Here is a 14350-nt window from a genome sequence, read left to right as displayed (position 1 = left end):
TTTATTTTACATCTGCAACATTAATTCACAATACCCCCTATGTATGGTCCCTCTTAAAGTTTTTATTAATTCTACATTTATACGTAATATGAATTTCAAACTGTTATGCATCATTCAAACATTCACTAGTTCCATTGGTTAGTTGGGGAATGAATAATCAACCAATTAATTCAATCAGTGTTTGTGATTTTATACCTCAACTGGCCCTCGTTTCTAAGTATTTTCTTATCAGGCAGTGTCAAAGGTGGCATATCGTTTTCTTCGCGTTCAAACGACCATGTTCGTGTAATTCGATCATGTATTTGTTGTTATTATTTTTTAATATATGAACTACAAATCAACTTAACATCGAGTAATGTATTCGGGTGACTGACATCCAGTGGATCGCGTACCGTTGCGTACGGATGTTCCAGCGGGTTCGCTGGGGGGCGGACCATGGGTCTGTAAGAAGTGTGTGTGTGCGGTTGCGCAATTTCGACGATCTCAAGAAAACCAGAAATTACTGCGTTTTTCATAGTCGATCACTTTAGTTGGCTAGTTTGGTTTTTTTAGACCGCCCATCGCGGACTCCGAAGCATAAGCAGCTTGAAGAGGTTAGAGTTCAGTCACAGTGGCTTGTAACTCTAAAAACTGTCATAAGGGTGTACGTTGTCACTGACGGGTTCCTAGTACCATATATCCTTTGCTGTCTCTGGTGGCAGTTTTTCGCGTTGCAAACACCTGTGAGTTCAGGTACAGTATAACATTTGAAGGTCACATGAAGCCTGGTTCGACGGGTATGCTGTGTTGACACAAAGGGTGGGTCATATTTAGTCTGTCTGACAGTACCTGAACTACATTATTTTCCCTACTGCCAAAAATAAGCCCCCTCTGCTATGCTAAAGTCTTAAATGAAGCAGTCCTAGATTTCCTCATGTCCCGAATCTGTGGTCTCGCTGGGGCTCCTTTTCAATTTATATGGGTTAAGTTGTTACTATCAAAATTATATATATTCAGAGACTAAGCATTAGCCTAGATCATATTGTGTCTGTGGGTCAAAATCTAGGGGTGTTCTACATGCTACGTGGTTTATCGCACGATCACATCTAAATTTATTCACAACTGTCATTCTGTCAGGGCCGGACTGAGCAGAGACCGAGGGTAAGGTTCAAACGGGAAAGAATCGAGCGTTCTTCAAGTTCTTTGAGTGGTACAGATGATATGCAGTGTTTCCTTGTACATAATAATGAGCATTAACCGGAAATGAAATACTGAAGATTTAGTGTACAAACATAACGATATTTGCTATTATGCAATTTATCTGTTCTCACAGCCGATTTGCTGGTATGTGAGTGAGTTTAGGGTTACACCACTTTTAGCAATAATAGCAAGTATATGAATAGATTTCTTTCTGGAATGTTATGGAAAGCAAATGAATTCATTTGTAATGCTTTGTAAAGATTATTAAGCTTCATAGTGTTGAAAATTATCGACCACAAACATTAAAAGTTACAAATTGATTTATAATTCCGAGGGATTACGGTTTGACTGAGTTTTGTAGAGACCATTGTAATACACTGTATACCCGCAACAAACAGCATCAAAATCTGAATTATGCGGGTAGGGTAGAATGGAGATACACGTAATGTGTTGGAAAATCAGAGGTATAAAACGAAATTATAATAGCTCTAAACTTGATTTAAAACCGAACGCTTATGCTTATCTCCTAATTACAGCACCAAGGTATCGACGGGTGGGCGGACAGACAGGTGTAATAAAATCACACGACGATTAAAACATATGGGCCATTTCTTGTTGCATTGTGATAGACAGTAGTAAGAGAATATGCAACCGTTGTACAGTTATAATACAGTAGTCACACATATAATATGTACGGACCCGTGAAGGTCCGGGATAGAATCAGACCTTCTGCAACCCATGCTTGCCATAAAATGTCACCCTGCTTGTCGTAAAAGGCGACTAACGGGATCGGCTGGTCAGACTAACTGACTTGGCTGACACATGTCATCGGTTCCCATTTTCGCAAATCGATGCTCATGCTGTTGATCACCGGATTGTCTGGTCCAGACTCAATTATCTGCAGACCACCGCCATATAGCCGGAATATTGCCGAATGCGGCGTAAAACTAAAACCCCACTTACTATAATATGTACGACTCTCGTTCAGCGTGTTAGGCAACAGTAACATGATTATGAACTGGTTACAGCTGATATAGACCGTCTCCCAGTTATATCTGGATTACATGTTCACTGCGCTTATCAGTCAGATTGGGACACCTATTAAACGTGGCTGGTCCTGGGAGTTTTATCGGTTTTGCTCGTTATCTAATCTAAACAACGTAGACATTAACCGGGACCTGGGAGCCAGAGCGTTTTGGTGAAAAATGAGTTGAGGTGTTATTCAGAATAGTTGGGTGGCCTGTCGTGGATTGGTCGTGTGTGTCTCAAAAAGGGGGCTTTTGTAGAGAAAGAACATATGGTTATATGTCCTGATATAAAACAGCTGTTCAGTTCCAGAATGTTTTATGGGACTGTCCAGTGGTCACGTGACATGGCTATAAGACGTCACGAACGTGACGTCAATGAAGAGGGCAGTCACCCCTGCTTACTCTGTTTCACTGCACAGAATTAATGATACATAAATAAAATGGATAAAAAAATAAATCACTACACAAGAGCTAGTTGTCAAAGTTGCGTTACTCTAGTGTGAAAACTGAAATAAAACAGTTTAGGGTCGGAACGAATATTTGGGTCCGGCGGTAATGAGAAACAAGAACATTTTTAGATGTGGCCATATCCACGTGTTGATGCTTTTTGAAAACAAAGCTGTTTTTTTGTTTGTTTGTTTTTTCTGGAGTATTTAGACACACTGCGTCTCTATGCAAAATGCAGACAATTATGTTTAATTGTATATAATTTACATGCACGCAGATATTTCGGGACATTTATCTCGAAACAGGGGTTTGGGGACTAAGAACACTCTGGGTCTGTGCAGTTGACGATTGCTGAATGCATGTGTATCAACATATCTGGATATAATTAATTATCCAACATGAGATATGTTTCCAATGCACAAGAACGGTCCAGTGTATGATGTTTCTATTCTTAACCTTGGGGACAGTTTTTGAGAAACCAATTCAGGGTACAGGATCATGAATCTCTTTTACTTTCAATTTATATCTGGTAACATTGCACCGCTTCGTGAAGCGCGAGTTCGTGTGCGCTCTACATTATAACCAATCAAATACGAAGGGCGTTTTAGTGCGGGATAGTTAAAATGGCAGCGTCCAGAGACAGTCAAACGAGCTTGATATGTTTTTGTTTAGGAAGTGGCGTGTGTCTCCTGCCTCTTTTTGCATATCTTAGTTTTCTTATAGAGAGTTTATGGAACGATCACTATATTTACTTAATAGGATCGTATGTCATCGCCTGTAATGCCATAATTGCTGGAGTATATATCCAAAACAAGGACACGTACAATGTAAGTGTTAGTGGATGTGGGTATGTACAATGTTGGCATAGCGACGTGTCACCTTTGTCATCGATCGATGGCCAAAACGGGACTAAAATAATCGAGTATCGGCTTTGTCGTTGATTTGTTGAAAATTTAAAAGATAAATTCATTCGTTTTTCCGGAACGTTCCTTTATTTTGTGTAGTTTTAATCGATTATTGATAATCGTGTTAAGCGAAAGCAGTGTTAAAACTAATAAAAGACGTGAATTTATACAACTGATGTCTAAAAGTTGGACAAATCATGACAGTTGGTCTGTCGATTTGATATTACTGTCCAAAATGTGGTTTTGTTGCATTAATTAGATTTTGTGTTACTAAGGATTTCATCGGTCTCAAATGAAATGAAATGAAACAGTTCAAACCAATGCTTTTCACATTCAGGACAACAATGATATTTAGTTTCAGTCAGTACCAGTCTTATTGTTAAAGGTACCTTAATGGCGAGTAGAGTTTCAGACACCATAGGAGATATTGCCATATTATGACACTGTCTGGATTGGAAGATGTTTATGATTCCCATGAAGATCTGGGTTAGAAATGGTCTTCAGTAACGACTGCCTATTACGAGATGTGGCTAATGGGATCAGGTGGTCAGACTGACTTGGTTTACACATGCCACCATCATATCCCAATCACATAGAACGCTGACTTGGTTTACACATGGCGCCATCATATCCCAATCACATAGAACGATGCTCATGATGTTGATCACTGGATGTTTTTGCTCCAGATTGAATTATTTACTAATTGCTATCATATAGCAAGAGTATTGTTGAGTGTGGTTTAAAACCATACTCACACAATCACATTTATGTTTGTTTCCATCTCTATAAAGACTTTCAGATATTTCTGTTCATAAGACTGCAGTGTAGTGTCTTAGCACTCTTAGATGCTCATTAACTGTTTATTTGTGTTGGGTTTTTTTCCAGAATGGTGTGCGTGCAGGTTTCTTGGGAATTTGTTTTGGAACAGGACTGCTGATTAGCTTGTCTGACACATCATGGGTGCACTTTGGCTGGTACATCACAGCTCTTGCTTTCTTCCACTGGTCAGAGTACTACACAACTGCAGTCACTAATCCTAAAGCCTTGTCACTGGAGTCCTATCTTCTAGATCACAGTCGGGAATACAAACTGGCAGCACTAGCTAGCTGGACTGAGTTCACCATCGAATGGTTCATCTTCCCTAGTAAGAATTATAGAACTATTTACTTGACATTACATGTATTACTATAAAGATACAAGTTATTCAGTAAATCAGTATTCAGTAAATGCAGAATGTTAAAATTTATTTTAATTTAAAGTTGTACTTGTATGTACTTTTATGCATGATCAACAAATTAAGCATCACTTATTATACCATGTAACATGTATTATTTTGAATATTGTAGTTACTGTGAACTGATACCACAAGTATTTATACACAAAGTCAAATATCTGTATACACGTATCCTGATATAGACACGAGGTGGGCACTGGACCATGATACATTGTGCCTCCTTAGTCTTGTGAAAGGCCGTATGTGTAAGCATGTGTTAAAAGTTATTTCATAATTTCATAATTTCTAAGAATCTAGCCCATCATTCCACTCTCTGTATCCTAACATTGTTAAAGGTCACATGCAACCAAAAAATCAAACATAATTAAAACACATTTATCACTTATTCATGACATATAATATACATTGCTGCTTATAAAAAAACAAATAAACAAAATTATAAGCGTACAATCGCGATTCAAAAGTGCAATTTTTTGGACTTGGGATTACTTTCCCCGAAAAGAAGCCCTCGGGAGACCAAACCCAGTCATAGCGGAGTGGATATGCACTCAAGTGTAACGACGGCTTCCGATTGGCTGTTTCATTTGCTGATATGCTGAGGGTTCATTGTGTGTACAGAAAGATGATCTGTTTGATGGGCATGTTAGAAGTATAGCCAGTCACAAGAAAGTAAGATTCTTTATGGATAACAACTTCTTTTTGTGTACTTGACGCGTCGTTTCAGTATGGATTCATATACTGTTGTCAAACAAAATCATATACACTAAAAGAAGTCGTTATCCATGAAGAATGTATAGAGATGTTGGGTTTGGAAAATACATGTTCTCTGAATTTTCGTTCGATCCAATCAAAAAATATCTCAGCAGAGATGGTGAACTGGAAACTCTCGTTCGCCCAAGTACAAAGCAGGACTTGAAGCTGACAAGAGTTTGCACCAGTTTCCGTCAGATCCAGTCATCTGAAAAAAATGAATGTAGTTTGTTTGCAACCCACAGACATAAAAACATGTCATGTGTATCACACGTGCCTAGTTACATAATGTGGCAGACACGGGACTCGGGTGCACGAGTCATAAATCATCTTATTTTCTTTATGTCGTATAGTCTGATAGGTGTTAAGTTCAAATTGCACGTGGTCAATGATTGAAGCTGTGTATTGCATGTTGTCTTTAGCAGACAGGCAGGCAGACATATAGGTGTGAATAAACCAGACACTGAACTTTCTCTGTGACAGAGACTGCTTACCACAATCAACAAGGTTTTTTACGTAACGAGTAGATTATGTACTTGTTTGTGTACACAACCAAGATTAGACTACTGCTCACGACCTCAGACGCTGGGCATGCATACTGTTTCAAGCTCCGCGAACCTATTCACTGCGCATGCGTTATGGACGCAGCGCAGCACAGCTATTGAAACCAGTTTTCCCCCCAGCGCTGGGGGGAATTTAGTGAAACGTTTGAACTCCGATTTCGCAGGCTTTTTTTTCATCGCGTTTTTTTTTCAACTTTATAGGTTGAATTGACATTTTTTATGATTTGTTTCGGTAAGTGCATACCGAAAGGTATCAGAATCTGCAAAGTTGTGTTTTACGTTGCATGTGACCTTTAACTAGCTTGTCGACATTGGAGGGACATGGGTGAGACAGACATCTTAAACACCACAATTCCCAGAACCAAAGTGACCCTTACAGGTATGCCAGGAATGATTGTGGGTTCATTATCACCTGGGCCCCATTTCACACAGCTCTCGTAAGGCTAAGATCTCGTAATTTTTTGTGACCAACACATGTTATTCCAGGACAAGCCGAATAGCAACTCAGGCCCCCCTCGACGAAATTCAAATTGGCGTAGGAACATCACAACTACTTCAAACAGGAATGATAACTCTATTCCTGTTTGATTTCTAGGGTACTTCCTATCACCTTAGGACTCAAACATGGTATTGGCTGTTTTTGTTTTTGCTTATGTTTTTCAAAGAAATAAACCTAATAAGAAAGAGAAAAATATATTTGTTGAAGACGTATACTGATGGAATTATTGCCACATGTTCACCTTATATTTCCAGTTATATTTCTGGAAGGGTTTAATATGTACAAATGAGGTTTGTTTTATTGAATATGGAAATAAAATTTATTTGGAAAAAAAGACAAGCTTCATTAAATCCCAAAACGGAAATTCCAAAATGACTGTCAAAGTACCGTAGTCATTACATGCATTTTCATTGGTTTGTCATATTTATGCACATAACTAGCATCAAGAGGGGGACGAGTCTTCTTGGAGTTTTCTGAAAGTTGCAAGTGGTGACAAATGCATGTGTACTTCCTATGTTACAGAGTAGGAGATATGAATGCTACAAGGAAAGTTGAGAGATCTTAGACTTACGAGAACTTTGTGAAACAGGACGCTGAAAGGCTAAAGAACGCACAACCTGTTCTTGAACCCCAGTTTTATCTATCAGGGCCTCCAGTAAAGCATATATTTTCATGATTGTAAATCAAGCAATCTTAAGGGAATCGTTATCCTTTTCTGTTGTGTAATCAGGTCTGAAGCAGATTCGGTATGTGAGCCTCATTGGACTCTTGCTTGTGATTGGTGGCGAGTTTTTACGGAAACTGAGTATGGTGACAGCCAACACCAACTTCAACCACTACGTGCAGCATACTAAGCAAGCTGGACATTCACTGGTCACTCATGGAGTTTACAAATTCTTTAGACATCCTTCCTATGTGGGATGGTTCTACTGGAGTATTGGGACTCAGGTCAGTAGGAGTTATCTCACTTTCTGTTGATGTCGGTATAGTATCAGTACACTTGACCTGAGCTCCAGATAAGCTGTGTATTTGCGTAAATTACGCCATGGAAATGTTTAGATACGCCAAAAAAAAAATGCCAGCATATGAAAAAACAGTAAATATTTACGTTTACGCTATATTGTAAAGTTTTTCCATCTCTAAATAAGAGTTAGAAAACTTCTAAACACAAATAAAATGTGCAATGGATAAAGAATACTAATCATGGTTTGTTAAACCTTTACATACTGGCCCATCTTTAAATAGCAATCAGTCAAGTAGTTGTTTTCTTTTTGTAAACAAATCGATGATGGTAGAAAGCTTCCACATGCTCAAAAGAAGATATCTAGTTTTTTACGCCTTACAAAACAGAAAACTACTTCATTAGAGGACTACTAGATGAATTAATAGGCAAGTACTGTGTTTCACAATCAGAATCAATTTCTGGTGATATTTTAAATGAGCATGTCACATTAACTATTCGCAGCATGAAAGTGGAAAATATTATGGGAACAACCTTTTTACCCCCCCGGCATGTAATGCAGGGGAATATAGTCAACGCCTCTTCTGTCTGTCCGTCCGTCTGTCTGTAATCATTTTGTTTCCGGAGCATAACTCAGAAATCGTTCAATATTTTTAGACCAAACTTGATAGATATAATGATCTCAACCTATAATTGTGCCTTTTGCTGTTTTGCAGAGTTTTGGCATTTTTATTTTTTACGTTTTTCCATGGAACATTTTGATGTTAGTCTAGTGGTGGGGCAGGCTTCGTTTCCGGAGCATAACTCAAAAACCATTCAATATTGTTTTGCAAAACTTGGTAGATATATACGACAGACCCCAAAGTGGTGCCTTTGGCTATGTACAGGTTTTTGTGATTTATTATTTTCTCGGTTTCCATGGAAATATTTCGGACTTAGTCTCAATATGGAGGAATGGGCTTCGTTTCCGGAGCAGAACTCAAAAACTGTCCAATATTTTTCAGCAAAACTTAGTAGATATGTGTGCCAGGCCCTAAAATGGTGCCTTTTGGTATTTACAGGTTTTTTTGATTTATTATTTTCTCAGTTTCCTTGGAAATATTTTGGACTTAGTCTCAGAATGGAGGGATGTGCATCATTTCCGGAGCATAACTCGAAATCCGTTCAATATTTTGCTGCAAAACTTGGTAGATATATCAATCAGAAGCTGCACTGGTGCCTTTAAGTTTTGCTAGTTACAGGTTTTTGTGATTTCTTAGTTTCTCAGTTTCCATGGAAACGATTCAGACTTTGTCTCAAAAGTGAGAGGTGTGTTTCGTTTCCGGAGCAGAACTCTAAAACTTCTTAATATCTGTCAGTGTAACTTGGTAGATATATGTGGCAGACCCCAGAGTGGTGCCTTTTGCTATTTACAGGTTTTTGTGATTTATCATTTTCTTGGTTTCAATGGAAACATTTGGGACATAGTCTCAAACTGGATGTATGGGCTTCGTTTCCGGAGCAGAACTCAAAAACCATTCAATATTTTTCAGGAAAACTTGGTATATATATATATATATCAATCGGAACCTAAAGTGGTGCCTTTTACTATTTCCAGGTTTTAGTGATTTATCATTTTCTCAGTTTCCATAGAAACGTTTTTGACTTACTCTCGAAAGTGAGACACTGAGAGGTGTGTTTCGTTTCCGGAGCAGAAGTGAAAAGCTTCTTAATATCTGTCAGTAAAACTTGGTAGATATGTGTGGCAGATCCCAAAGTGGTGCCTTTTGCTATTTCCTTTTTTTTGATGTATTATTTTCTCGGTTCCATGATCATGTTGCTGACTTCGTTTCCAGAGCACAGCTTGAAAAACATTTCATATCTATCAAAAGATCTTGGCAGATATATGAGACAGATCTTGAAATGGTGACTTTTTCTGATTACAGATATATGGCATTTATACTTTTCATGAATTCCATGGAAACAGTGGTCTAAAAACACAATAAGTAACTGTCCGATGATTTGTCCTTTCAAATATGTGGGGGCCAGGGGGATATGTCATCTTCTGATGACTCTTGTTGAAAAAAACAAAACAACAACAAAAAAAACAACAAAGAAAAAAATAACTGTTAGAGTGGAGACATGACTGTCATATCATCTAGCGTCGATCTTGGTATCTTGATTCACACCAAAAGGGATGTAGACTAGGGCACATATTATTTGTTACAGCACAAGTGGATAAAGCTAGTGCTGTATGCTATTTGCAATAATTTAGCATTGTTGGGAGGAGTTTTCCTTAATAACAACTGAATGAAAAATGTTGCACCTGTTACACAAATTTGAAATAAATACCCAGATTTCAAAAACATGGTGAGTATCTAAAAATGTAGATACCCACTTAAAAATATAAATACCCACTTACTTTCTAATGTATGTGTATCATACCCACATGGCCGAAAGCTTATCTGGAGCTCTGCTTGGCAACTGTAGTCTTACCAAAGTCTAATTATGAATAGCTTAACAAACGTGGTGGTAAATTTGAATGTTGCTCTGTTGAGATATCTAACTTGATAAATACCAATGTTGTTCGTGTAGGATAACAAACGTGGTGGTAAATTTGAATGCTGCTCTGTTGAGATATCTTACTTGATAAATACCAATGATATCCGTGTGGGATAACAAAGTTGGTGGTAAATTTGAATGTTGCTCTGTTGAGATATCTAACTTGATAAATACCAATGTTGTTCGTGTAGGATAACAAAGTTGGTGGTAAATTTGATTGTTGCTCTGTTGAGATATCTAACTTGATAAATACCAATGATGTCCGTGTAGGATAACAAACTTGGTGGTAAATTTGAATGCTGCTCTGTTGAAATATCTAACTTGATGTTAAATATGGATATTGCACCTTGCAGCTAGTCCTGTGTAACCCTATCTGCCTTGCTGGCTACACTGCTGTGTCCTGGAGGTTCTTTAAGGAGAGGATCTTTGAAGAGGAGATGTACCTCCTGAACTTCTTTGGAGAAGAGTATATTGACTATCAGAGGAAAGTTGGCACAGGCTTGCCATTCATCAAGGGGTTTCGTGCACAGGTTTGATGTAAACATCTGCAGAAGTTGTGTAGTTTCTGCAGTATGTGATAGACAATCTTTCAACACTATGCACTGATTGTTACCATGGCTATGTTGACTGGTGGTGAATTTGTTAAAGGTGAAATGCATGTTATCACCGGTTTGAAATTTACGGTTAAATTTGAGGTGTCAGTATTAGACAGGTAATCTGTGCCAAAAACCTTATTTTTCCTTATCCTGACTAATGCTAATTACTTATCTCCTCTTCCCTGGCGAAGGTAGTGGAACACCTGAAAATCCCTTGAAGTGTCCTTCTTAAAAGAAGCAGACCTAAAATTACTCTCACCCACGTATAGCCTCCCCTTTCCCGCACTCTCAGGAACTACTACTACTACTACTACCTTCGCCAGGGAAGAGGAGATAAGCAATTAGCATGAGTCAGGATGAGTATAAAATATTAATTTTATTCAGAAAATTACATTTAATCTACCACTGCTAGTTAGAACCTATCTCTTTATAACTTTCCTTTTATTGTCAGTATATTTTAGTGCTACTAAATTGTAGCTGTATCAGCTGAATTTCCAATATTGACGGGATGGCTTAATAAGGTTTAATTGGATTGATGATTACAAATGTTTCATATACACAGCAACACAAAATGATTCAAGATGGCTATAGTATCTTGTAGAGTCAGGGTCTCTGTCCATGATGCTTGCACATCTAAGCTCCGTGTCAGTCTTGAAGTGTGCATCAGTGTGGACAGACTGGGTCAAAACTGGTAGTTAATGAGATTTGCTCAACTGTTTCCATACCATCCCAAGTATTGCAATATTGCTGTGTGCAGAGTAAGTGAAAAAAACCAACTAGGTTATCTCTGGGAATAAATGACAGGCACTTGGAACTCATGTAGTTATATCCCTTCATGTGTGCCAATTACTGCATGAAAATTGTCAACAGGACTGTGTATAAATTATTATTGTTTTTTGATGCACCTTTCATCCAAATTTGTAGTAAACTTTCTGTCTTTACCCGTCATTTACCCCAGACTTTTTCTCTACACTTTCAATATGCGGTTCCTAGGAAACATGTTTGATGTCCAGTGTATTAGAAGTTAAAAATGTTGCACAGAAGAAAGAATTATTCCAATTTCAGAAAGCCATTCCATTGATATCCCTATTACTACTTAATGGCCAGTAGCATCCACAAAGTCTTGAGACTTAAAAGTCAGCTATTTGACATTACCATTGCTGTTTTGTAGAAGATTTAAATATAGTTCTTTTTTATGTTTATTGTTTCTATTACATTAAGGCATCATGCTCATTGTTATGTTAAAAACTGTTTGGTATATGACATTAGTAATTTATACCAAAATGTTTTGTTAGAAACTGTATAGCATATGATATTATAGAATATACATATGTGTGTTAGACCAGATTCCTTTTGTCAAGAACTGTACACATAATTCATTGTGTTGAAGGGCAGGCATGCTGATGTATAAACAGCACTCAGCAACAAGAAACATGCCATGTTTCTTGAATGTTTCAGATTTACTCATAAATTTGTCTTGTACAGGTGTGTTTGGCGTGTTTTGTGTTTCACGAAATATCCTTGACATAATAATGTTATTTTTGATGGATGAGTCATTCAAATCTTTGGCAGCAGCAAGTACATAATTTTGTCTGTGACACTATGTTAGATCCCAGAAAACAGAGGTTCACTAAAGTCCCCCGAGACACAAAAACACTTGCTAACGCCAGGCTAACTAGGGGAGAACAGCTTTATTTCTTGAAAATTCCAGATTTTAGTTACAGTAGCTACATATGGGTCAGCCATCTGCGAGCGAGTGACACTTCTCGCTGGGTGATCTTGGTTAACTGACTGTTTGTGAACAGAAAAGGAGAGGAAATTTAAACTACCGAATTCTTCCTAAAAACTAGTACCACATTCACTATGATCTAACAACAAAATAGGACATTCTCTTACCACACTATAATATTGAACTAAATCAGCCAGACCACGCGTAAGGACTGACCTGTCCTCAGTGATTATTGTGTTGGAGTAGTCTAGTGGTTAAGGTGTTAGCCTGTCATGCTTAAGGCCTGGGTTTGCTTTCCCACATGGGTTCAATGTGTGAAGCCCATTTCTGTTGTCCCCTGCCATGATACTGCCGAAATATTGCTAAAAGGGGCTTTAAGCCCAGCTCAATCACTACTGGGTTGAGTATATGGTACTAGAGACTTAAGAAGCCTTGGAATCCAGATGTGATGATAATTTTAATATTTATTTGTGTGTTTAGGCATTTTGAACCACACACTTGTTAAAAAGCCAATGTAGGGGATATGTTAATTCAGTATCTATGTAGTTGGGGGTATGAGTAGCCATTTAATGGCGTATTACTGCTGGAATATACATAGGTCTGGTGTAAAATCATAAGCACTCACTAAGGCTTGGAGTGACTGCTACAGATCTGTTGTTGACAAGGGACTAATCTGATTTTGTGTTCTGTATGGAAAATAGAGGCCTGAATAATGCTCACATCATTAACCACTAGTAGGCTCCTAAAGACGTTAAGAGAGATTCACACATCAAGAAATGTTCATATGGATTTCCTCATTAGAATTGGTCTCATGCATCTAGTCATTCTGATTCTGATTGTTGAAGACGGTGATTGTAAATGATTGTAAAAGACAACTTAATGCATAAGGTAGTTGGGCTCTCTTTGATTATCATTTGTCATCTTTTCCAGACTGTAGATGGTCGTTCATAATATTAATCACTGGATTATGCTCTCAATGATTTACATACAACTATTGTACAGCTGGGATGTTGTTGACTGTGTTATTCTAAAAACAGATGGAGGCAGTGCATTTCCCTTACAATTCCAATATGAGTGAGTGAGTGAGTTCAGTTTTACAGCACACTCAGCAACATTCCATCTATATGACAGCAGTCTGTAAATAATCGAGTCTGGACCAGACAATGCAGTGATCAAAAGCATGAGAATTCCAATATTGTGTTATATTCACTCTATATCCACAATCCTAAGAAAGTAATTACAATTTCATCATTGTTTTTACCTTTTCGCAGAATGTGCAGAAAGGATAACAAGGACTGTTTTGAGTGTTGTATTGTAGTATGTAGGGGTATGGATTGCTGTTTGTTTTATATAATGACAAGAATAGTTCAGTGAGTGTTTTATTCAGTACTCAAAGGTCATAGTATATATCAGTAGTATATAGAAGAATTTTACACATGTATAAAGTATTATATGATATTATGTTTTTCAGTCTAAGTAAACTTATCCTCAGTATTTTTCATTACACTCCACTACTGAGTCTAACAAAACCTTATGGCAGGTCGCGCCAGGTAACCTTTGAGGCTGACCAATCACAACACAGCTTACCAAATCGCGAAAGTGGACTTTCACACAAACCTTTTGAACTTTTATCTCGAAAACGTTCGAACCCGAACGATTCCGAATGCTATATGGCGTACGCTCACTTCCGGGTGATGCACACAGCATACTTACAACCATGACAACGGTGAGTAAACAGTCGCTGAAAATAGTGTTTTTGGCAGTATTCAAGGATGTCATCTTGCGGAAATATTAGCTAATGGTAACCATGTCAACAGAAACCCCAAAGTGTATATACTGCAGGTCAAATAATTGTGTTATGTGTGGATTTTTGTTTGTGGAGAGAACTGTGTCAGTGACCTGAATATTTTAAAAGACC

At 37.9% G+C, this 14350-nt stretch overlaps 1 protein-coding gene across 2 annotated transcripts; it reads left to right on the top strand.

Moving 5' to 3' along the window:
* Positions 1-3266: 3266 nt before the first annotated feature.
* LOC137268677 (protein-S-isoprenylcysteine O-methyltransferase-like) lies at positions 3267-12185 on the top strand. Of its 2 annotated transcripts, XM_067803268.1 has the most exons (5): positions 3267-3481; positions 4445-4703; positions 7336-7553; positions 10461-10546; positions 11037-12185. In XM_067803268.1, the coding sequence occupies exons 1-5, from the start codon at positions 3278-3280 to the stop codon at positions 11038-11040; spliced, it is 771 nt and encodes a 256-aa protein (XP_067659369.1). In that variant the 5' UTR covers positions 3267-3277; the 3' UTR covers positions 11041-12185. The 2 variants fall into 2 exon arrangements, with proteins under 2 accessions (XP_067659369.1, XP_067659368.1); XM_067803267.1 differs by lacking the exon at positions 11037-12185 and having other exon boundaries at positions 3275-3481; positions 10461-10716.
* The last annotated feature ends 2165 nt before the right edge of the window (positions 12186-14350 follow it).

Source organism: Haliotis asinina, chromosome 16 (genome assembly GCF_037392515.1).
Source record: "Haliotis asinina isolate JCU_RB_2024 chromosome 16, JCU_Hal_asi_v2, whole genome shotgun sequence".
NCBI lineage: Eukaryota > Metazoa > Mollusca > Gastropoda > Lepetellida > Haliotidae > Haliotis > Haliotis asinina.
The sequence above is the reverse complement of the archived record's forward strand: the minus strand, read 5'-3'. Positions and strand labels throughout refer to the sequence as shown.

What these genes read in the sequence shown, in the direction of transcription:
- LOC137268677 (XM_067803267.1), top strand. Translation starts at nt 3,278, where the DNA reads ATGGCAGCGTCCAGAGACAGTCAAACGAGCTTGATATGTTTTTGTTTA. An exon ending in AAAACAAGGACACGTACAAT is followed by an intron (nt 3,482 to 4,444) that starts GTAAGTGTTAGT and finishes GTTTTTTTCCAG; the next exon opens with AATGGTGTGCGTGCAGGTTT. An exon ending in CGAATGGTTCATCTTCCCTA is followed by an intron (nt 4,704 to 7,335) that starts GTAAGAATTATA and finishes TTGTGTAATCAG; the next exon opens with GTCTGAAGCAGATTCGGTAT.